At 45.9% G+C, this 22,551-nt stretch overlaps 1 protein-coding gene across 2 annotated transcripts in view; it reads left to right on the top strand.

The window, feature by feature from the left end:
- The window catches only part of slc36a1 (solute carrier family 36 member 1), a 30,706-nt gene extending 11,281 nt beyond the window's left edge, over positions 1–19,425 (top strand). For both annotated transcript variants that reach the window (XM_006797640.3, XM_006797639.3), the window contains exons 10-12: positions 389–555; positions 2,143–2,312; positions 17,866–19,425. In XM_006797640.3, the coding sequence (XP_006797703.1) occupies positions 389–555; positions 2,143–2,312; positions 17,866–18,140 (612 nt within the window). In that variant the 3' untranslated portion in view covers positions 18,141–19,425. The remainder of the gene's footprint in view (positions 1–388; positions 556–2,142; positions 2,313–17,865) is intronic.
- Positions 19,426–22,551: the final 3,126 nt, after the last annotated feature.

Here is a 22,551-nt window from a genome sequence, read left to right as displayed (position 1 = left end):
CAGTGTTAATGTCACGAGTACTCATTACAGATACATTATTGATATGTTATTATTTCACTTTATTGATGTTTATTTAAGAACATTTGCCTCATTTTGACATTTTTTCAAAGCATCGTATGACTCTCGCTAACATCTGAGCTGCAGACACGTGTGTTTCAGAGTTGGCCTTTTTCCTGTCCATGCAGTGAAGTTTGTCTTTATAATGATGAAGCCTGGCTGATAAGCCACACTTTCCAAAATGTCCATTTAATTCAGTTTAATCTGGTTTATAAAAAAGCAAAGCTTCCTGCAGAAAATGGTGAGCTTTCAGGGCGTCACAGCGTGAGCAGACGCCGCTGAGCCTTCACGTGTCACTGAAATGTCCCGCTAACAGCGTTTCTCTCTGCAGGTTCTGCCCCTGGAGAACAAGATGCAGAGGCCTCAGAGGTTCACCCAGGTTCTCTATTTGGGCATGGGCATCGTCACCTTCCTCTACATCAGCCTGGGAACCATAGGATACATGTGCTTTGGAGAGCACATTGGCGGCAGCATCACGCTGAACCTACCTAACTGCTGGTGAGATACCGCCACAACGCCCAGGATTAGAAATCGAGTCGAGTCGGCATGTTTAAAAACATTTGTGCTGGTTAATGTCCTGCAGCGCTCAGAGAATTACATAAGACACCACAGGATGGGTGGAGTCAGCTGTGCACTCAGATGACTCCACCCAAGCACAATCCTCTCCTGTTGTGTCACTGCCTCAAACCTCCAGGAACACAAACTATTGTGTGTGTTTGTGGTGCAGGTGCGTCTCAATACACAAGTCCAAACCTCCTAAACTAAACTGAAGCACAGTGTGGAACGTCCAGACTCAGCAGATGCGATGTGCCGAAGAGCAAAGAGACTTAAATCTTCATTGTTTAGAAGAAAGGTGGCAGGATTGGGACCCAGTGTGTCGTTAAAATATTAAAACCTGTTTTACTGTGTTTTAGACCCATAGATAGATACTCAGAGCTGATTCTTCACATCCACAGCTTGTTGTATTTGCATCAGGAAACCTGCGGACACTGCATGATGAATGAATCAGGAAGCCATGGATCTGAATGTGTTTACATTACTGGGGCGACCGTGGCTCAGGGGGTTGGGAAGCCGGAAGGTCGCCGGTTCGATCCCTTGGGCAAGACACTTTACCCTACCGCCTACTGGTGTTGGCCAGAGGGGCCGATGGCGCGATATGGCAGCCTCGCTTCTGTCAGTCTGCCCCAGGGCAGCTGTGGCTACAACCGTAGCTTGCCTCCACCAGTGTGTGAGTGCGAGAGTGAATGAATAGTGGCATGGGGTGCCTTGAAAAGCGCTATATAAATCCAATCCATTATTAATTTAGTAAGTCCAGGTGAGAGCTGCTGTTACTGGTTTCTCCTTCAGTTTCCTGGCTCTGTGCTCACATGCTGCACAAGCTCTGGAGCAGGTTATATCTGAGAGTAGGGGGCCAGTGAGAATCCAGTAACATCGAAGGTGGGAACATGCAGACATCAGCACTGTGCAAAAGTATGTGCCACCACTCATTTTCCCTCAGCGTTGAAATGACACATTTTGGCTTGTTGCCTCAATCGGGGTCATCAGGAGGACTCTGTCCTCTTGACCTCTGAATTTCACCTTGAAGGCGGAGACGTGCCAGTAGCCCCTACAAGCGTCATGCAGCAGCTCAGTGATGTAGAAAGTGAGCGGTGGTGGATTGTCTGAGTCTCCAAAAGTGCAGAGCATGCTGAGATCAGAGTGACAGCTGCATCAGGTTTTAAATCAGTTTTATGGCTCTTATCTGGCTCAGGGGCACACAAGCTACCCCCTCTCTCCAGCGGGACACTGAGGAAATAAACACTCAACCTCGAAGGGTTTTTCTTTGCCTCGGTGAGAGTGAAATCCTCTCCAGCTCCACCTACCTGCTCTTTAAACTGTAGGTGAGTGGCAGCCAATCAGAAGAAAGTTCACTCAAAGAGTGGGGAGGCGAAATGGCTTGTTTAAAACATAGCATTATTTTGAACTATGAGTCATGCAAAGCTACTCTAGGAGAATCTAGGAGTAAAAATAAGCAAATGAGCGGGATAGGTCAAATTTTTCCACACATTCCTTGACTCCTTCCACTCCTTCCTCCCCGTTTTCCAGGATGTACCAGGTCGTGAAGCTCCTGTACTGCTTCGGGATCTTCATCACCTTCGCCCTGCAGTTCTATGTCCCAGCAGAAATCCTCATACCATCCATGGTGGCTTGCGTGCCAGATCAGTGGGAAACCGCCATCGACCTACTGCTGCGTGCTGTCATGGTCATCTTCACGTGTAAGTACGAGCGGGTCTGCGGTCAGCTACTGCTTGTGCGGGGAATCAATTTAAAGAAATCTAATTTCTGCCTTTGTTCTTTAGAGAACAAACCCAGACCAAAGACCCTGATCTGTTATAAGCAGTTTGGTACTTTCCTTTCTCACCGTTTAACTGTCGTGACTGTCACCAAACCCCATCTGGGGTTGCGAGGTCTTCCTCTGAGCTCTTCCCCCAGGAGGTATCAGACCAGGATGACTCCGGGCGAGCCAATCCAGGCAGGAGGAGTATCCTGGGTCTGGTGTGGGAATGCTTGCTTGTTTCTGTGTTCAACCTCTTTGATTCTGTTCTCTGTAGTCTTCAGACTGCAGAGCTTCACAGAGAAGCACGGCTTTAGGTTGATGTGAAATTGTCGTGTATCCTTAACAGCAGATGAAAGGTCTGCTTTTGGAGTTGCCATCAGCTCCGGCCCATGTTAGTGGTGTGTGCTGATGCGGGAGAGCAGAGCGAGCGGTGTGGCTGCTCCTGAGTGTACTTCTGTGAGGCGCCTCCTTTATTGTATTTTTTATTAGGCTCATTTCTGCAAAGAAAACAGAGTCTGCACCACAGCCAAGGCCCCGCTGACAAATGAGGCTCTTTAACAAGCCGTAATGAGGCAAACAGCACGTGTACAATCTGCTCCTCTCTTGTCTTTGTGCTTTTATCTAGAGCGGAGCTAAAAGGGGCAGCAGAGTAATTTACTCTTAGACATAGTAACAGAAGCGTCCCATTAGAAGGTCGCTGCTGCTGAGTTTTGCTCTTTAATCCCGTCAGTAACAGTCGTTTCAGCTGATTACCTGGACTTGGTTCTGGTTCCTGTGGAACTATTGACTCGAGCCCCTATGTGGCTAATCAGTTCCAGGTACTTCCACAGATGCAGAGTCCACAGTACCTGGAACATCCCTGTTTGTGTTTCTAATGAATCAGAGAGGATTAAAAAACAGCAGACATACATGAAAAAGACTCATTTGTACTTGTTGTGTGAATGAACCTGCACACAAGGAGCTCACTGAGACTGTGAGCTCTGGATCTTTTGTTTTGTTGTTGTTTTAACTCCTGGACTAAATAAAAATCTAAAAATGTCCACAAGGAAAAGTTTGGCTGCAGTTCCTCTGGTGTCCAGCAGAGGCAGCAATGAGCCACTCCCCATAGACTCCTGTGTTAAAAGAAACGTGCTTACAGGCTGGTACAGACTGTTTTGGTCTCTGTAGATCAGTCGCGGGCTAATGTTAATATTTATTGAAATATATTTATTCCTCCAGATATAAGAATGAATCTTTTCTTATGGACTCAAACACATTTTGCTGAAAAACTGAATATGGAACAAGCAAAGTTTAATACTAAACAATATATATATTAGCTGTATAATACCAGTAGGCCAGCTCTAATAGTAATTTGGTATGGCTTCATGGGCCAAATGTAATTAGGCTGCGGGCCAAATTTGGCCCGTGGGCCAGAGTTTGACACCTATGCTGTAGATAATTTCACCCTCATAACAGCTGTACAGGGCCTCTTTGACTGACAGGCGGATGGCACCACAGGTGGCTGTAGCTGCTAGCTGTCTGCTAGGCTTCACCTCAGCTAACTGGAGTCCCTGGACTGGACATCTGGGACACGCGTTTGTGCTTTTAATGACATTATCTGACCAATAATATGGCTGCTCTAAGGTTACGGTACCGCCCAGGACATCTGAGTGCCTGTTTTAGGATTATGATTGGATGATTCTTAGCACTGACCAACTGTGGGTGCAGCTTTAGCTGATAAACACATCTTGTCTGGCCTCCCTCTGAGGTGGCGAGTGAAGGGACAACAAAGCCACGTGTCTCACATGCGTTCCCTCGCCTGATCCTCTCCCTCCTCCGGGTTTCCAGCAGTAGCCAACAGTTCCCCGTAATAGCCCCGCCAGGCTATTTATAGCTACAGTAGTCCTCCAATTGCAATCGATTCTCATCTGGCCATGACCGCTCATTCTCTAACTGTGTTGCAGGCTCGTGCCTGATTGTGTGCAGCGCTGCTGAGTCACGCTGAAGTCAGCAGGGGGCACACTTCCACCTATTGGGGGATCATTATATTTACATTAAAGGCTGAGCAGTTCTTGAAAGTGGGGGTGTATTTATCCTTTCACAGACCTTACAGACTGGAAGCACAGAAGCAGACTTTCTCTCCCTGCTGCTTAACTGGTAGTTAACGTCAACTACCAGCTGTTTATTGTTGGTCTCCTCCATCAGCTGCTCAACATCTGCCGGCCTCAAGATTAGGATCAGGACACTGGATGATAATGAATCTTCACTGAAGTACAGACTGATTATTTTCATATTTAAAGTCTTTGTTTTTTTTAATCATAAAGGCCATAAAAGTAGTCAATAAATACAGTTTCTGCATCCAACAATAAGACTGAGCCCTCTTGGGTCTGTTATGTTAAAAAAAGTGTGAGGCTCAGGTGTGCTCTCCACACGGACTCTAAAGGTGACTCTAAAAGTACTGCAGAACTGTACCCAGGAGGAATCAGGGTTGAAGGTGATCCTGGTATCAGGTAAAAATGGACCTCTGACCTGTTGTGTGATCATCTCCTGTAATGATGGGAGCGAATCATTAAAAGGCTTCATTATTTAAAAAATAATGAAAATGCGTGACAGCTGAGATGAGCTTCCTGCTCGCTGTTAGAGAAGCTTAAACATCTAGAAGAACGGCACACGGAGAATCCACAAACATAACTGCTGTAGTGCAGCAGGTAACCCATAAATCCAGCAGGCTTCACTGTCTGTAGAGGTGTCACATGTGGAGATGTTAATTTGATGGAAACGCTGGTCATGGGAGGAATCTCGGGTCTTTGTAACGTGGGCGCTTTATCGGATTATTTAAGATGAATACCGTTTCCTGCTCTCAGGTCATCCTCGCTGCTCTCCACATGAATGACGCCTCACTGTTGATCTTCATTTACTTCATTTACTTCATTGCCTCTGATTGAATTATGCAGATGGAATTTGCCTCGCTCTGTCGGTTTCTGCACACACATCCCGATAAGCTAATAAAGGCATGCGCGCGCACCAGCTGTCTGCAGCTCGTTTGTCCTATGAGTGTGGCCACGCTCAGCAACAGGAGGAGAAATCAAAACACTTGAGCGTCTGGTGGGATTCTCTGCTGGAAGCTGTGATAAAGGAGGAGGGGCTGCAGCAGGGACTGTGCCGCTACTGCGTGCACATGTGTGAGCAGGAGATTACTTTAGCTTTTGAATGTAAATACGAGATGAGACTGGGGCAGCACGCTGTTGTCTGTAGATGCTCTGAGGATGCCTCTGAGACTGTCTCCTGCTGTATTCTGTATTTTAGTGACTGATGTGTGTAGTGTGTGATTATACAGAGGTGCTGCATTGCTCTTCTAAAGTGTTTTAAACGGTTTGAAAACAAAGAAAGTTGGCTTTAAATTTTGATACTCGAGGAGAGCAGAAATGAGTCACCTTCAGACTTGCGTCTCAGTCTTCGAAATGTAAAAACGTTGCTGTTTTTACATTTGCAGCCATCTGTCTGCAGTGTGATCGGTCAAAGATGGAAAATGTCACAGGAAGTGATTTTGACTGATGTCCCAAATGTGTTTGGCGCTCTAAGAGCTGCTGGCCAGCCGAGTCTCGCTTGCTTCCGCGTGAGCTCTCGGGCAGATTAGAGTTAAAAGTGGACGGCCTTGAGCAAACTCTCCCTCTCACTCTGCTGAGCGTCACTCTGACTTGCACTCCTGCACGAAAGGTCAGTTCATTTCAGCGCAGGCAGATTTCTTTTGAAGTGAGCACTCTATTCTAATTTAGTAGAGAGATGGCAGGCAAGCGCAGGAACTCAGCGTAGCTGCGACAACTGCTGGGGATCAGAGAGCCTCTGAGTGGCAGCGGTGGGAATGCTACATGACTTGGCCGTGTTCCTTACAGTCAATGCTGTTACGTTGCTGTGTCTCACATTGATTACCTGAAGGCCACATCTCGTTTGTTGCCGTTTGATCACATTAGAAATGCCAAAAAGCCACAAGCATGAGAAGAAGAGCCTCTGCTTTGGGGCTGGAGATGAAGATATGCATCGGCACTCTGCTGCGTCACATACCACTGTAAGCTTCAGCTTCCACTTTTCATTCTTAAAACAGGTTTCTAACATGTCTGAAGTGTGAAGAAGAAGCTGTGAGTGTTGTCTGCAAAGCAACAAAACATCTTCTTTAATAATACGAGATTCTAAATAGTGCAGAAGTGTAGAAACACTTCAGAGGTTGCGGGCTCTTTAAACAACTGCACCGAAGCTTAGTTTATTAACCTTAAATGTTTTTATATTCCCATTTCCTGTGTTGTAAAGCACTTTGTGATTTTTATCTGTGAAAAGCGCTATATAAATAAATTTTACTTACTTACTTACTTGAGCAGGAACTTGTTTCCCACAATGAACCATTAGAGTCCACCGTGATCCTCAATGAGCCAGACCGGCTCACTTCATTTGGACTGTAGCCTCAAGGAGCGAGCGCTATAACCGCCCCTTCTGAGTCTCAGAAAAAGCACGACTTTCTACATGATGAAGAACCGCGGCTGCAGGAACTGCACAACTGTAAGAAATACGTGTGCAGAAAACTTTATTTAAAAAGTAAAACTTTTTGTTTGTTTACATCTCATCTCCGTTCTTTTTAAAAACAGAAACTTTTTCGTATTCAGTTACTCCGGTGTAGTTTTTATTTTGGAGGCAAATAAAAGTCCAAAGTTTACGCCCTTTGTCATGTATTTCAAAGCCATGCCGTGAGCCAGATTGGACTCTTTTGCCGTGCCAGTTCTGGCCCCCGGGCCTTATGTTTGACAGCAGTCAGCAGTTCCTGGGTCTCAATCATGTCAGATTGGACCAGATGAATGGTTAAATTTGAAGCATCAGTGTTAAAAGCTCTGTGTGTGTGTGGCTGTGATGAAGATGGCCAGGATTTCATGTCCCTGCTGACAGAAGCAGACGTTCCCTCTTCATTAACGTTCCCAGCTTCCTCGTTAACCCTCACCGCGTGGCCGCGTGTGCCGAGACTCGCCGTGGCGCTGAGCGTGCTTCCTTTGTCTGAGTCACTTTGCCACAGGCTGCAGCTGAGCAGCTAGCATGTGCTGTTGAGCTGTTGATGGGAACGAGAGAGGACGTGTGGATGTCGCGTGAGCTTTCTCTTCTTCTTCTCTTTGTTGTTTCTGTGGCACAGAGGTGGCGTGCCGCTGGGACTTTGTGCTGTGTGTTGCCGGCTGTCGTATTTTTACCCTTTCACAAACATGATGTGTGCACACGTTCACCTTTTACGGATTCCTCTGGCCTTTGCTTCCTGCACCTGTTTCGGCTCACCTGTGCCACGCTGTGACTCTGACAAACTGAGTCAAAGATCTGACATGGAGCAGCGTGTATTTTTAGAAGAAGTAACGTAGTCACGTGGAGAGGAAAAGCAGACAAAGTGTCTTCAGAGGTTAATTAACTGAATTTAAAATGAAATGGAAATGTCCTTTTTTATTACTTCCGTGTGAAAAAGAGACTTTTCTAACTCAATTAAATTCAGATAAATTGGAAATGAGGTGCAGTCCACACTGGCATTAAACTCGTCTGGCTCCAGGCTGTGCAGCAGATTTGGGGACCCGGCTGCAGGCGGCCTCAAGAGCATTACTCAGATCCTGATGCGGGACGATAAGGCCCGGAGGGTTCCAGCTTATCCCAAATTTGCTGGAAGGGGTTGAGGTCAGCACTTTGGGCAGTCCAGTCAGCGTCTCTTTGCAGAGAGCGTTCACCCTCACATCATCACCGATCTCTGAGACAGGACCCAGATTGGTGCTGCCGGGCCGAAGCATTTCAGACCACCGCAGGGAAAAAGACAAGCCGGGCTATAAATGAGAGGTCACGCTGGTTTATTCACAGCATGCAGGAAGTGGCATTAATACACATACAGTTTATGCAAAGATGAGAAACCGATAAATATTTAAACATCAGTGAAAAATCCACTTCACACTGCATGACTGAGTCACGCTTAGGGCTGGGCGATATGACCCAAAATTCATATCTCGATATTTTTTTACCTGGACGGCGATATAAGATATATATCTCGATATATTTTTTTAAAGCCATAAAGTAAGAACAAAAAGGGAGTTCTTAGTCAAAGCTGTGTCCCAGATGTCACACAGGCACTTTTATTAACATAGAGCATAGATGTACATAAAATTTACTCAAAAATAAATTATGAACATTTATTAAATAATAATGCTCCATAAATAAAAGAAAACAATGTTGTTTTTGTGCATAACAAAAAGCTCACAATTGTGCAGTCAAAATGTAAACTAAAAGACGCTGAGCATAATAACAAAGACAGATTTCACAGCTGCTCTGTTCCCAACTTCTACTGTGTGACTGACAGCCTGGAGTTTGAAATCCTCTTCGTAACCACGTCTCTTAACAGGTGCCATTTATGGTCCTTATACACAGTAGGGTAATATTACGTTGAAGCACAGTACGTATCACTCCGCGAGGCTCCTCGGTAGCCGTAATGCTCTGACAATCCATGAAGCGCTGCAGCTCTGTAGCTTAGCAAAGTCGTACTAAAACATTTTTGACAGATTGCTGAGCGCTGTGTTCCACATAAAATCGGTTCGCGGCCATCAAGCACAACCAGAATTCATACATAAGGCGCGCTGTCAACTTTTGAGAAAATGAAAGGATTTTAGGCTGTGCAGCGCCTCTGGGCTGCATGGCGTTAGCGTGGTTAGCTTGTTAGCGTGGTTAGCTTGTTAGCGTGGTTAGCTAGCTAACACGTTGACGGTGTCCAGCGATGCGCAGTAACTCGTTAACGGAGATTTGCCGTGTCCATCTTGTCGCTTCCTGCAGGTGAAGCGATGGGGGAGGAGGGGCGAGGCCGAGTAACGTTGCGTAAAGACAAAAGTGGACGAAAGAGAGGCAAACTTGCGGCTCCACAAGTATAGTTATAACGTAACATAGACTATATCGATATAAACGATATTGTCACATCTTATATCTCGTATAAAAATATATCGATATTTTTTAAAAACTCGATATATCGCCCAGCTCTAGTCACGCTCAACTCCAGCTATCAGGTGACCCCCTCCCTCTCCTCCTCCTGTTGGCTGACATGAACGGTAAAACTGTTTTCATGTCACAGTGAACTGTGTCCGGTTACTGCTAAAGGGAAACACTTTGTTTTAGTGAGCGGCAGTCGCGTTGAGTCTTTCCGCTTATTTCTGGAAGTGTGGGGCGTAACTGTACCTGCTCACAGCACTTATCCACTAACCCAAACTATTCCTTGCATTTGTTTTTCCAAATCATGAAAGCTGCATGTGGTCAGGCGTCCACATGCTTTTGACCATATCACTGCATCACCGAGCTCCCACTGTGAGATCGGGGAATACAGGTTTCACCTGATAATCGACCCTAAAGGTCACACACGAGAAATGATTCTGCACGTCGCACATTTTAACCGAACCATCGGCTCTCTGAGCTAAAAGAGACACAGCAAGCAGAGCTGGGCTGCAAGTAGAGAGGTCAGCCTGAGGATTTCTGTGTTTAGCACAGACCTCCTGCTGGGTGGGGAAGGTCAGGCTCGCCCTGCAACTCCATCCTCCTACACTTCCACCCTCCTCTCCTCCACTTCTCATGCTTCTGTCCAGGGAGTTAGATTAAAATGCAGTGGATGTGTTTTTCCTGCAGATAAGCACATCGACGGTCAGCCAGTCAGCGTCTCGGGCACCCCACACACGTTGGTTGTTTTCCCTCCCCATCTCCTATTGTACTCTGTATCAGGGGTGTCATACATGTGGCCCGGAGGCCTGCTAAAGGGCCCATTGCATGGCTTTGCAGAGTGTGAAGGCTGCAGTGAAACAAATGAAGTACTTGGGTTAGTCAGTAAAAATCTTTTCTGTTCCGGGTGTGTGAGGCAGGTGGAGGGATCCTATTGTATCCATGAGCGATGGGAGGGTTTGCAATGATGCAGACACTTTATCTGTCTGCTGAGGTGAACAGAGGCCTGATCCAACCGAGTCCACACCTGTGGGGATGGGGTTAGGGGTCTGGGTAAAGGCTGAAGAGTAAGACTGGGATTAGAATTGGCTGAAATTAATTTCCTCATTAGGGTGGCTTACTACAGCATCTGAGGCAGGGGAGGGACTCTGGCGTGCAGGCGGTGCACAGCCATGTTTGATGGTTCAGCATCTGGTTTCTGGGAGCAGGCCCTGTGGTAGACTCTCTGCTGGTCTGGGAACAGCTCAGGATCTCTGCGGTAGTTGATGGATGAAAGCATAAATTACTGACTGTGGGAGAACCTGAGGTATGTTGTAAAACTTCCTTCTCACGTCTGTCAGTTTCACAGACAGACGTGAAACAGAGGGTGGGGTGATGAATCTGTTTCACTTGGTTTTATGTTTTCAGCCTTTTTAAAGGTCTTTGCTTGAATAGTAAATGGTAAATGGACTGGTAATTACATAATTTTCTACTCTATCTGAGCACTGAAAGCGCTTTTATACAACTAATTCATTCACCCAATCACACTCATTCACACAAGCACTTTTTCTAAACTGTGAAGTGCTTACTGTCTAACATTATGCACATTCACACTCCAATGGGTGTATCGGAGAGCAACATGGGGTTAGTATCTTGCCCAAGGATATTTGGGCCTTGGAGCCTGGGATCGAACCACCAACCTTCCGGTTAATAGCTGACCCGCTCTACCACCTGAGCTACAGTCAGGAAATACGAGCAAAATGTGGCATTTTTGCTTTGTTGTGGTGAATCTAAATGAGTTAGACACCATGATTTCCCCCCTGCTGTGTGTCAAAGCCACTCATGGTGGGCCTGGGAGAGAACCTCAGTGCTGCACGAAAAAGGAACATGAAAGGCCACTTTGATTAGCCAAGCGAACAGGAAGTCCACTTCAGTGTGATTACAGGTAACTTTGGCAGGTTCCCCTCTGTGTCCTGTGTCAGGCGCCCTCTCACTCATAACGGTTAACGGAGGTTGTGTTTGCCGGGCAGGACAGCGAGGTGTGTGTGTGTCTGTCTGTGTGTGTGTGTGTGTGTGAATTTCTTTCCCGTTTGTCATGCTTGTTTTCAGCTGTACGCTGCGGGATGAGACACGAGCTAAAAAAAAAAATTCACAACTTTTCCATGTCTGAAGCTGAAGTTTCAGTCCCGCCCTGAGGCTAGCACCTCGAGAAGGTGACGAGTTAATGGAGAAAAGGACGGAGCTGAAGAACTCGACTGTTGAAAGACGGGTGAATCAGGAGGTTCCTCAGTGTCTGTGATCAGATTGTAGGACGCTGTGTATAAACTGCACTGTTGCATCTGGATTGTTAAGTTTAAAATCAGAGTTTCTGTGTTAAACCTGCTGCTGCTTTTGGAACAGGAGGGAATCATGTGAGACCGCATCAGAGCGTTTCCCTCTCCTCTCGCTGCTGCCCGCTGCTGTTGTCTGAGATTCATCAGTTTTCCTTTTCAAACAACTGCATGGAATGATATTATAAAATGTTGGTGAATGTATATGTTTGAAATAAAAATGAACTGAACTGAACGGAACTTCTTAGAGCTCACATTTATACATCGAGCCACATCCATCATTCCCTCCCTCACGGCCGCACGCCACAGAGCAGTGGTTTCCCACAACTGTCGTGTTTGCAGCTGCAGGCGAACGCCTCCGTGCACTCGCTGTAACCAGCCGGGTTGATGCTTATTAAACTGCTCTGGCAGGAAATCCAGCGGCTGCTCGAGGCCAACTCTGCGCTTAGAGCAAACACTCAGGTGTGTGTTTCCAAAAGTCTGTTTTAATCGGGCCGAGCTCTTCATCAAAGCTGCACAGAGCACCGCACACACCGCTGGACGTTTCTTCTTCACCTGTTCACTGTCACAGACGCCGATAACTGAAGTCGTCAGCAGCTGTTTGAGAGAAAGACGAGAGAGAAACACAAAGAGTGTGTGCATGTGTGTGCAGCTTCGAGCGTCATATTCATTCACTTTTCTTCTTCTGGCGTTTCCTGTAGTTACAGCGATACTTTAACCACGGGTGTGGGTGCAATTGCTGGCATTAAGTCAGTAGAAAAAGGAGCAGAATGGAAAAAATTGAGAGCATCATGGCAGGATAAATTAGGCAGTCAGTGTTTGCAGTGAGATTATTGCATTTAAAGAAGTAAACAAGTGTTTGTGATGACTTCAGAGAGCCCTGAGTGTCAGACGCAGGAAGAGCTGTCGCGCTGCCTTCATGTGGAGTCTGAGCCACGAGGGAGACAAAGTGCTCCTAAAACGTCCGACAGGGTCACGGACATTCACGTGGCAATGGTCTACCTGAGGACGGAGAGCACGGGGAAGGTGTTGTTTACCTCGAGAGCACGTTGTCTCGCTGCCGGTGCTTGTCTGAATCTCAGTGATTTCTAAACGGAGAGGGCTCTCTCTGTGACTCCTGCAGTTCTCTGTGATGCAGACACGGTAAAGCTTCTCATTAACAGGAAGTAATTGTTTCCTTGCAACTGAAGCAAAGCGGCAGTGATGTAGCATGGCGGCAGAGAGACGGACGACTTTTACTTCATTTATCACATCGTGCTTTCTCCGTCTGTAACTCAGTCGTGGCTCAAAGAAGCTTTCCTGGTTGAATAAAAAGAAATAAATAATCATGTCAGTCCAAATTGATTACAGCCCCTGCAGCTCCGAGACGCCCCCCACCTCCCACCACCCCCCCACCAAGATTAAATGAGTCCCCACTCGCCCACGGGGAGGAGGAGCTGCAGTGACGGCTTCTGTTACCTTCTACCTTTGTAATTTCAAACAACCATGAGCCACGGTAAATTGAACCAGTAACTGTGGGGTTGTGCATCCTTTCTCCACCTGGCCGACCAGTTTGATTGCTCTCACAGTGACTCCCAGAGGCTCAAATAATCAATTTATTTTCCGAGGAAATTCTAACCATTTCCCGTACAATCTAAAAGAGCAGTTTACTGAGGACACATCCACCCCCTCCGACAAAAGTTTGTAATTGAATCGCAGGGAGATGTTTAGACTTTTGCTCAGCTCTGACCTGGATGGAGTCCCTCCTCAGGCAGACTTATGTTTCTTGATCAAGTGAAAACTCTTTTTATTCCTCGCTGGAGTCGCAATTACTCAGATGGGCTTCGGGCATGTCCTAAAAAATTAAGGTACGCTGCCTCTTCCTGTGAAAAAGCATCAAAGAGAGTTTGCAAATGTGTCTTTGTGATTGTAACAGGTGTAAATATTCCAAGTTTTAATCATCATCTACTTTTGCAACACATGCTCATCAGAAAGATATAACAGGGCTGAAGTGAGCTTCCTCTGAAGGGTGTCTGAGCTCAGCCTCGAGGATTTTGGTCCGGGTTTTCATGACGTCATTGTGACATCATCACACAGCTGAGATCTGTGACTGTGGAGGCCGTCTAGGTGCAGTGAGCTCATGGTCATGTTATAGAAACCAGTCTGAGCTTTGAGACATGGAGCTTTGTTATCCTGCTAAAAACACTGAAGAAGCGGCAGCACTCGGGCAGGCTGTGGAGTTTAAATGATGCTCAGCTGGTACTGAGAGTCACACCAGCAGCAGCCTGAACACGGACACAGACAGGATGGATCCATGCTTTAAACTCGTCAGACCAGGAAACGATTCTCCAGCTTCTGTTGTCCAGGTTTGAGAGTCTGTGTGAGCCGTAGCCTCCTGTTCTTGCTGACAGCAGTGACACTGGTGACACCCATCTCCTTTGGAGTACAGAAGCTCCTCTGACGTTGTCCACGAGCAGAACTGAAGCAATCCTTTTCATATTCGAGGCACGCAGCCAGCTTTCCCACATTAAAGTTGGAAAACCCGTCGTCTGTGGAGCATCTTCCAGCGTGTGATACTAAAGGTCATTTCAAGGAGACAGGCAAAGGTGAAGTAACAGCAGCAGGATGGCTGAGCTGTAGCTCAGGTGGTAGAGCAGGTCATCTACTGGTCGGAAGGTTGGTTGTTCGATTCCTGGCTTCCCCTAGTCTGCATGCCAAATATCCTTGGGCAAGATACTAACCCGAAATTGCTCTCCCATGCATCCACCGGAGTATGAATGTGTGTGAATATTAGCTATAAAGCCCTTAGAAAAATGTGCTTGTGCGAATGGGTGTGAATGGGTGAATGCACAAGTTGTGTAAAGCACTTTGAGTGCTCAGATGAGTAGAAAAGCGCTATATAAGAAGCAGTCCATTTACCATTTACAGCCTAACTTTCCAGGATTCAAACGACAGAAGATGGAATATGGATAAACAGGGCAGAGTTATCATCGGGGAAAATCAGGAAGAGGAGGAGCGAGGCTCAGTCACGGGCCAGGTGTCACACTAAGGATGGCCTCGGCTCTGGAAAAAGCCCAAAATAAGGTTTTAAACTCAAAGCAGGCAAACTGTGCAGCTGCTGCAGGAAGTTAGCGTGCAGAATATATATATTTTTTTCTCTCTCTCAGAATGAGATCCAGTAAGAGTGTTGCTAAAGTACCCACTGATGCAAAATAGAGTAGAGTAGAATAGCCCTTTATTGTCATTTTGCATTTACAATGAAATTATGGGTGCTCCACACCAACTGTGCAGGAATCAAATATAAACAGTAGACAGCTGGGATAAATACCAGACCAGAGCAATGTATACAATGCAGCATAACCTGTGTTTTCCCTCCCAGAGGCCAAATCAATCTGAGCGTGTGTCTCTGGAGTGGCGCTCATGGGCGGAGAGCTTTTTGGCTCTGGCTCGTTGATAACGCAGCACAGACTTCTTTAAGCTAATGACTGCTTTCACAGTTTGAGCCGTTTTCTCTGTGGAGTTTAGTCTTCTGCCAAAAAAAGCCAACTTTAACTTATGCCTGGGAGTTACTGAGCCCCCCCCCCCCCCCCCCCCCCCCCCCCCCCGACATCTTTAATGAGGTGCGGTCCACCGAGCAACAGACAATCAGAGAGCCCGCCTGCCTGCCGCCGCCACGGGCTTGCTTTCCTCTCTGGGAAGTGTTTGCCAGTGGCGCCGGTACCCTCTGACTCCCTGTGGAGAAAGTAGACCAAAGCCCTTCCAAAAAGTCTGTGATCCCACCTCGGAGCATCACCACTGCTGGACGCAGCTGAAGGTAGTGGGTCCATCTCTCATTTAAAAGCTTTTGGCTCAGTTCACAGGCTCCCGCTGACAGGCTAAAAGCCACCGCACCCCCATTTTTCTTCTGGCTGTGAAACCAGCCCGGCCTTCCCAGTGTCTGTTGATGCTGGTGGGTTTAAATAGAAAGTTATACACATGCCGTCTGAACAGAGGGTAATGGCACTGAGATGCACTGATGCTGTACGCTCTGCAGCCCTACCTCTACACCTGAGGGGGTGTGGTTAAAGGCATGACGAGGTCAGCACAGAAGGGAGAGACCTTGTCATGCTCTCTCGGCTGTTGTTGTTATTGAGTCATTTAAAATGAAAATTTTAGTTGGTATCTGTGACTCTGCTCTGTTTTTGGTTTTATGCGGAAGGATGTTCTCTGTGAGTTGGTTCTCTGACACTGCTTTTCTAACCTGTGGAGGGTTCCTGCAGGGTTCAGTGCTGGGTCCAGTTGTATTGTTTTTCTTTTTCTGGAATTTCTTTTAATGTCTATGCCGATGACATTGTGCTGTACATGTTTTTAAGCCTCAGCAGACGGGTAGGCTGCCCACTCTGGTTGAATGTTTGGTTGGTTGAAGGATTGATGATTAATAATTTACTTGTTTTAAACACTGTAAACTGAGCCCATGATTGTCACTCCTCCTGATGTACTATGTAAGAATCAGTCAGGTGATTGCTTCCTTCCTGCACAGTGTTCATAAACATCATGTAGTATTTGATTTGTCTTTGAACTTTGACTCTGTAAACCTTATGTCACCTTATTGTTTATTTACAGAATAAATGTAAGCTATAGGGGGTGTCCAAATTCATGGGCTGCATCCTCCTGAGGCCGCATTTGTAGGCCGATTTCGTCACAGCGACGCAACAAAGGCTGTCCAAATTCGTAGATTCCAATCGGTACCACGCATGCGCAAATCTTACGTCACTTCCTCTCTTTGCCAACACTGCAACAGTTAATGTTTTTGAATGACACGGTTAGCACCCAGTTAGCTCCTAGCATTTCTCAACAGCTCTACCTCCGTTTCGACTGCCCGGGACATTTAAACAATGGATAATCCGTATACAATGATGTGATGCCCAGCCTTCCTAGTCTTCATCTTTCAGTGTGTAGCATGCTCTCTCTCTTTTTAAACCCAGGCAGAAAAAATTGGTTTTGTCTCTGAAGCCCTAAAAGTGCTACGACCAAATTAGCGTGCTCAGAGTGTTCTCTCCGGCACTTTGAAGATCCACGCCTCCTCTCCAGGGACCACGCCTCCTCCCCGGAGAGGCTCAGCATGTTCTCTAATAAGCCTCACTCGCCTCACAGCTCCTGCCTCATTTGATGACTCGGTAAACTGCAAAGCTTCAAATGGAGTTTGAAAAGCAGGCTTCAGGAGCCGTTCCCCAGAGATGACAGGTTTCCGCTCTTGTTGTGTGAAAGCTCGACTTTGCCGTTGCCCCAGAAGTTAATCTGACAGATCTGAGCACGATCGATTCTGGTTGAGAAAATCTTTTATCAGCTGATTTGTCCCGTGCGCTCGCCACAGAGAGGAGCATGACTTGAACCTGCTCATGTGCAAACATTTCCAGGCAAACGCTTTGACGTCCTGTCACCGGGCCGCTTGTTTTGTACGAGCACGGTTGGCCATCGCCCTTTATGCCCATCTCCACGGCAACAGGTGAAGGCACTTCAGGTCCCCGGTGACTTCAGTGTCACGGTCGGCGCTTCTACCAACACGTGAGAACAAACTCCACATGGTGGGAGGCTCTCCCGCCGCCTCCTCGGTTTGCCGCCTTCCCCTCTGGCTATTGCTGCTCTCCGACCTCACTTCATCTCTCAGCCGTCACTTCTCCTTTTTCAGCGCCAACTTTATGTTGCCCATGATTTAAAAATTAATGGGCAACAGACTCGCTATCAGGAAAGATGAGGACACTCGTCTTTAATCATCGAAAACAAAAGGTCTGGCAGTCAAGCGTTCACTGAGATCCAACGCTCACCAGGTGACGATTCAGTATGACAAATGTTCACCTGAGCGGCCACACCATGATCCAGCAGGTTTGAAACTGCTCATTAAACACACCTTCTCTTCTCATTTCCAGCTCTGTGGTAATAACCAGTCTGTTAGATAAGCTTTGCACGATTCACAGTTCAGAATAATCCTCCTTTGTCTGACATGTTTGCTGGTCCAGGTGTGTTAGGAACATCTCCTGTGTGACATCATCACTGCGCAGTCTGACCTTTGGCCTCACAGTCGTTCATGAGTAAAAGTGTTTTGGAAATCCCACAGAGGGTTTGGTGTGCGCCCAGAGGAAAATTACCTTTTAGAGAACCGTGGATTGTTTCCTGTAGAAGCACTGAGCTCATTAGAAATGTTTGAGGCCACGTTCCACTTTAAAGATGATGTTGTTCACTGTGTCCTTCTTTCCTCCTCTCGCATCCCAGGTGCCCTCGCCATCCTGATCCCAGAGCTGGACCTCGTCATCTCGTTGGTGGGCTCGGTCAGCAGCAGCTTCCTGGCGCTCATCTTCCCACCCCTGCTGCAGCTCATCGTTTTCTACGGCGAGGGCCTGTCGCTGCCGGTGAAAGTCAAGAACCTCGTCATCAGCCTGGTGGGGCTGATCGGCTTCGTCACGGGGACCTACATTGCCATCGTGGAGATCGTTGCCCGCAACGGACACAAGCGCGACGAGACGCCATCCACCTTCTTGGTTCAGTGATGAAGTGGCGTGACTCCCGGCGGGTGGATGGAGGCCTGCTCGGGCCATTTGAAACCATTTTAGTGCACATTTGAACTTTTATCTCATTTTATCTGCTGCTGTTGGACATCACAGCTGTCAGGATAAATCTGTGACATGTCTACGATTAAGGAGCATGGAGAACCTGTGGTGCTCGATGTTTCACTGCTGTGTCATGTTCTGTTTGTACCTGACAGTCACGTTTTATCAAGTCCATCCTTTTAGTGCAATCTAACAGATTAATGATGATGGAGAAGGTAGGAGATGGTACGGGGGTTAGAGGTAATTTATTCTTTTGACTGATTATTGTTTGTGGTGTTTTAGTCAAAAACTACCTCAGTTTTTAACATCCAATTTGGAGCCTTGTAAAACACCTTCGCTTCATGCAGCCCCCAGTTTAGAAGTAAACATGTTTGTTTAGCACTTTGATTTCTGCCTTATTCACTTTGACTATAGTTTTAAAATCGCTTTAAAAAATTAAAAATCCGCTGTTGCTTGGGTCGAGGGTCATAGCGGTTCTGACGGGAACGCCTCGAAGTGCCAGGAGATCGTTCGTATCTCATCACAGCAGACTCACTAGGATGACACAGCAGCTGTTAAACAGTACAGCTGCTCTCTTGCTCTCAGCTTTGGGTCAAAATGTGAGCGGTGACAAACAGAACAAGGTCACAGGTGCAAGAGGCAGAGCCTGTGAGGGTCTCGGGATCCTCTGGGAGGAGTGTGGCAGGTGTGCAGGGATTAAAACCCCCTAAAAATGTGCCAGATGTTCTTGTGAATATTACAGCTGCATTAGTGCCCGATGATCAGTCGCTACAAACACCATCAGGTTTTAGCTGCATGTATCTAATATAGCAAGTTTTAACTGCGGGCTTGTAGGTGTTGTCGACGCCTCACAGTGAAGCGTCTGTGCTGTCGTGTGTCTTTGTCCGTGTGGCATTAGATAACAGACTTCTGGTTTCCCTTCACCTGTGAAATCCACCTCATGCAGGGCTGGAAGTCGTTCTGTGTGTGTATATATCCATCCATCGTAAATGTTTGCACATGTAAATACTCATCTAAACTTTAATTTTCCTTTTCTGTCGTAAGTGTCAGGTTGCAGCTGATCAAATGAGTGCATTTCAGCATGAAAACATCATGAAATGTAAAATATTCCAAACTTCATCCAGCTGACGGCCTGCATCCTTCATATGTGTGAGACCTTCATTTGCTAAAGCGCTCTCATTTCTTTACTCTTTACTTTCTCAGAATAAAGATGTTGAAAGTCCAAGTTCGTGCGTTTCAGTCTCTTCATGTTAGCAGGTTGAATCATAAGGATCTGAAAACTCGCCAACTCTTGGAGCCGATCCGGAACTGGGTTTGGAAATTTTTAGAGGGATTTGTTACTGGACGTTTGGCATCACATCCTGACAAATGAGGTAGAAAACGAAGTTGTTCGTAGCACACATGGTTAAAACACTGTTGATGACCCCAGAGTAAGAGCATCAGAGCAGTTGGTATGACTGAACATCAGCCCCTATATATTACCAATGCATGAGTGTGTTTGGAGTTAGATGTAACTGTAGTTGTCCAGAAAGGGCAGCTTATTATCAGCCTCTGCTGCCTATCCGCTCTGCAGAATTGAAGTTGAGGCCAGACGGAGACCTTGGAGCTGCCTGTGTGAGCGTTTCTGCCTGGTTCATGTGCTCCGCTCCCCGAGGTGCAAATGCTTTTCAACATGCGCCACAGAAGCAGTCCGAGTAATCCTTCCACCGCCTAATTGACACAAATGAGAGGGAGAGGGGAGGGTCCGCTGGGGCTCGTTTTCCCTGTGAAGCTTGGCCAGAGATCGAATTAAATTAACTGGACTGGGATATTTAGCATGAGCTGCTTCACGCTGCGTTTAGCTCAGCGTGTAGACTGTTCGTGGTCATGAACGTGAGCACGATCCTCCAATGAGTCCAAGGCGCTGGTTTCTGTTGGGCATGTTTCCTGCCATCAAAGCTACCATGGATGGACATGACTGTGCTTAAAGGGGGTCCTGATCCATTATTTTAAGTAAGGCTAATCAGACTATCTGCCGATGTTTTTGTGCTACTTGTTGTATAAAAATTTAAAATGGCATTTTCTTTTTTTCTACATTTTTTTTTTTTTCAAATTTCTACAAGCTTCATTTTGCAGTATTGTGGAATTTAACAATGGTTGATAGTTTTTATTAATGCAATTTAAGTTTTATGACGACATGGATGAAGGTGAACTTAAAGTCGGCCAGTCACTTCCTTTCTGAGCTACTTAGGATGACTGAGAACAGGGACACTCTTCAGATCGTTTTATGGTTTTGGGCTCCAATTTTGAGTCTTATTCAATAAATGAAGATGTTTATTTTTATTTTAGGAATTATTGGAGTATCTTCTTTGGCCAATAAGTTGCTAATCACATGTGAACTGGTGTAATCTCAGTTTGAATTACCCTCTGCTCGTCACACCAACATGGCGACAACAAGCCCCAGCTCAGATATTCATGACATCAATTTGACGCTGCAAGATAAAAACTTCATTTTCAGTGACCTAAAACATGGTTTACACCTGGACAAAAGGCCAAACAGAAAAGTCTCTAATTACTAAAATCCCTGAAGAAAATGCCTTTTTCATATACACCATGTCATTATTGGAAACACGTTTTCCTCTTGGGGCCGTCCGAGGGCTGAGCCGCAGCTTCTGTGGACGGCGTTTCACTTCATCAGCGCTCTGGTTAAAGGCATGAACCCATATAGGAAATGTAATACTCACTTTATAAGAGCTTCAGGACTTTCTCTAGTAATTAGTACCTGAATGACTGCAACCATCCATAAAAATACTATGTAATAGAAATACTAACATTTCTATGCTAACCACTGTCACCAGACTTCACTCTATGGAGCAGAAACTGGACATGTCTGGCTCTAAGGTTCTTACTGGTCAGCAGATTTGTATTAATCCTGAAAAGGAGCCACAATGGAGCCAATTGGCAGCCGGACTGAATGGAAAAACACAATTAGGTGACTTTCTGCCACCAGTTCTGCCCAAAGGGACCACGTTCCTTATTTCCTTTTGCAAACAGCTGCTAATTAAAAGCCACAACTGCTGACACAGCAACTTTCACCTCCCACTGCTTCACTTCAATTTGCAGAACGTGTCTTGTGTTTGTGTGCAGCAGTAAAGCTTAAAGCTGAACCTCGCCTGAGTGGCACGCAGACACTAACATGCAATGTTGGTAAAACTCACAGCTTTTCTTCGACACTCTGGAGACTAAAGATATCATTAGCTGCTTGTTTAACCAGAGTGTTTGAATGATCACAGGTAAGATGGCAGTCTGAGCCACCACTCTGTGTTAACATGTGTTATTAACACGGAGTAGAGATGTCTGTCTTCTTTCCCCTCACTTTCAGATACTGTTCTGCTGTAGATAGTTTTTAGACCTCACACTTTGGTCCAGTTTTGTAAGATTTTTAAGGACACATTGCACCATGCTGAGATGTGTGAGAGGTAAATACAACCATGTCACTGTTATAAAAAAGACACACAGCTTATCATCTTATAGTTCTAAAATCACTCTGTTGTTAATTCGTTAGTTAGATTAGCCGCTAGCATACGCACTGTGTTGGAGACTTGTTGCTAGCTAGTTAGCGATGCTACACACCTGCTACTGTTAATAGTCTTCAACACTTGTTTTTTTTTTTTTTAACCATTTTTAGACAGCGATGAGATCAGCTGCACACTCTACAGAGGCCCAGAGTTACTGTTAATATCAAAAATGTAATGCTGTCCTTTGAGATTTTAACATAAGGCTGTGAGTGTAATGGATCTAAAACTGTTTAAATCTTCAGAGCCCTCTACAGCCTGGTAACATGGATACTTTAAAAACATCAGCAGAACGTCTCAGTAGTGTAGTCTAATTTGTTCTTTTCATTTACAGTTTTTCTCCATTGGTTTGGCTCATTTCTTGAAACAGAAATTACATTCTCAAAATAACATGGACAAACCTCCAAACCTCTTGGCAAATGTTCACAACAGAATGGCATTTCTCATTCATTTTATCAAATGGCAAATGCCTTAGTACATGTCTCAATTGTCTCAGTGCATCTTTGCAAATGATTAAGTACAAGTAGCCTACAGTTATACAGTTAGCCCACATTTAGCACATTTTCCAAATGAATAGATCTTGTAGATCTAAACTGATTAGTTGATTCTCAGTCTAATGATCATTCTCTCCAAAACATGTCAGCATGATTTCATTGTATAAGTACTCGCATGCACAACTGTCTGTTCAATCGTCAAAATTGGTCAAGAACATAATACCATGAATACCAAATATGAATTTCCTTGAATATTTGATAAACTGATGACAGTCATTGACAGTCAGGTGAAACTAGGTGTCC

Source organism: Neolamprologus brichardi, chromosome 2 (assembly GCF_056152115.1).
Source record: "Neolamprologus brichardi isolate AB-2024 chromosome 2, ASM5615211v1, whole genome shotgun sequence".
NCBI classification, from domain to species: Eukaryota; Metazoa; Chordata; class Actinopteri; order Cichliformes; family Cichlidae; genus Neolamprologus; species Neolamprologus brichardi.
Note: the sequence above shows the minus strand (reverse complement) of the source record. Positions and strands in the feature narration are given on the sequence as shown.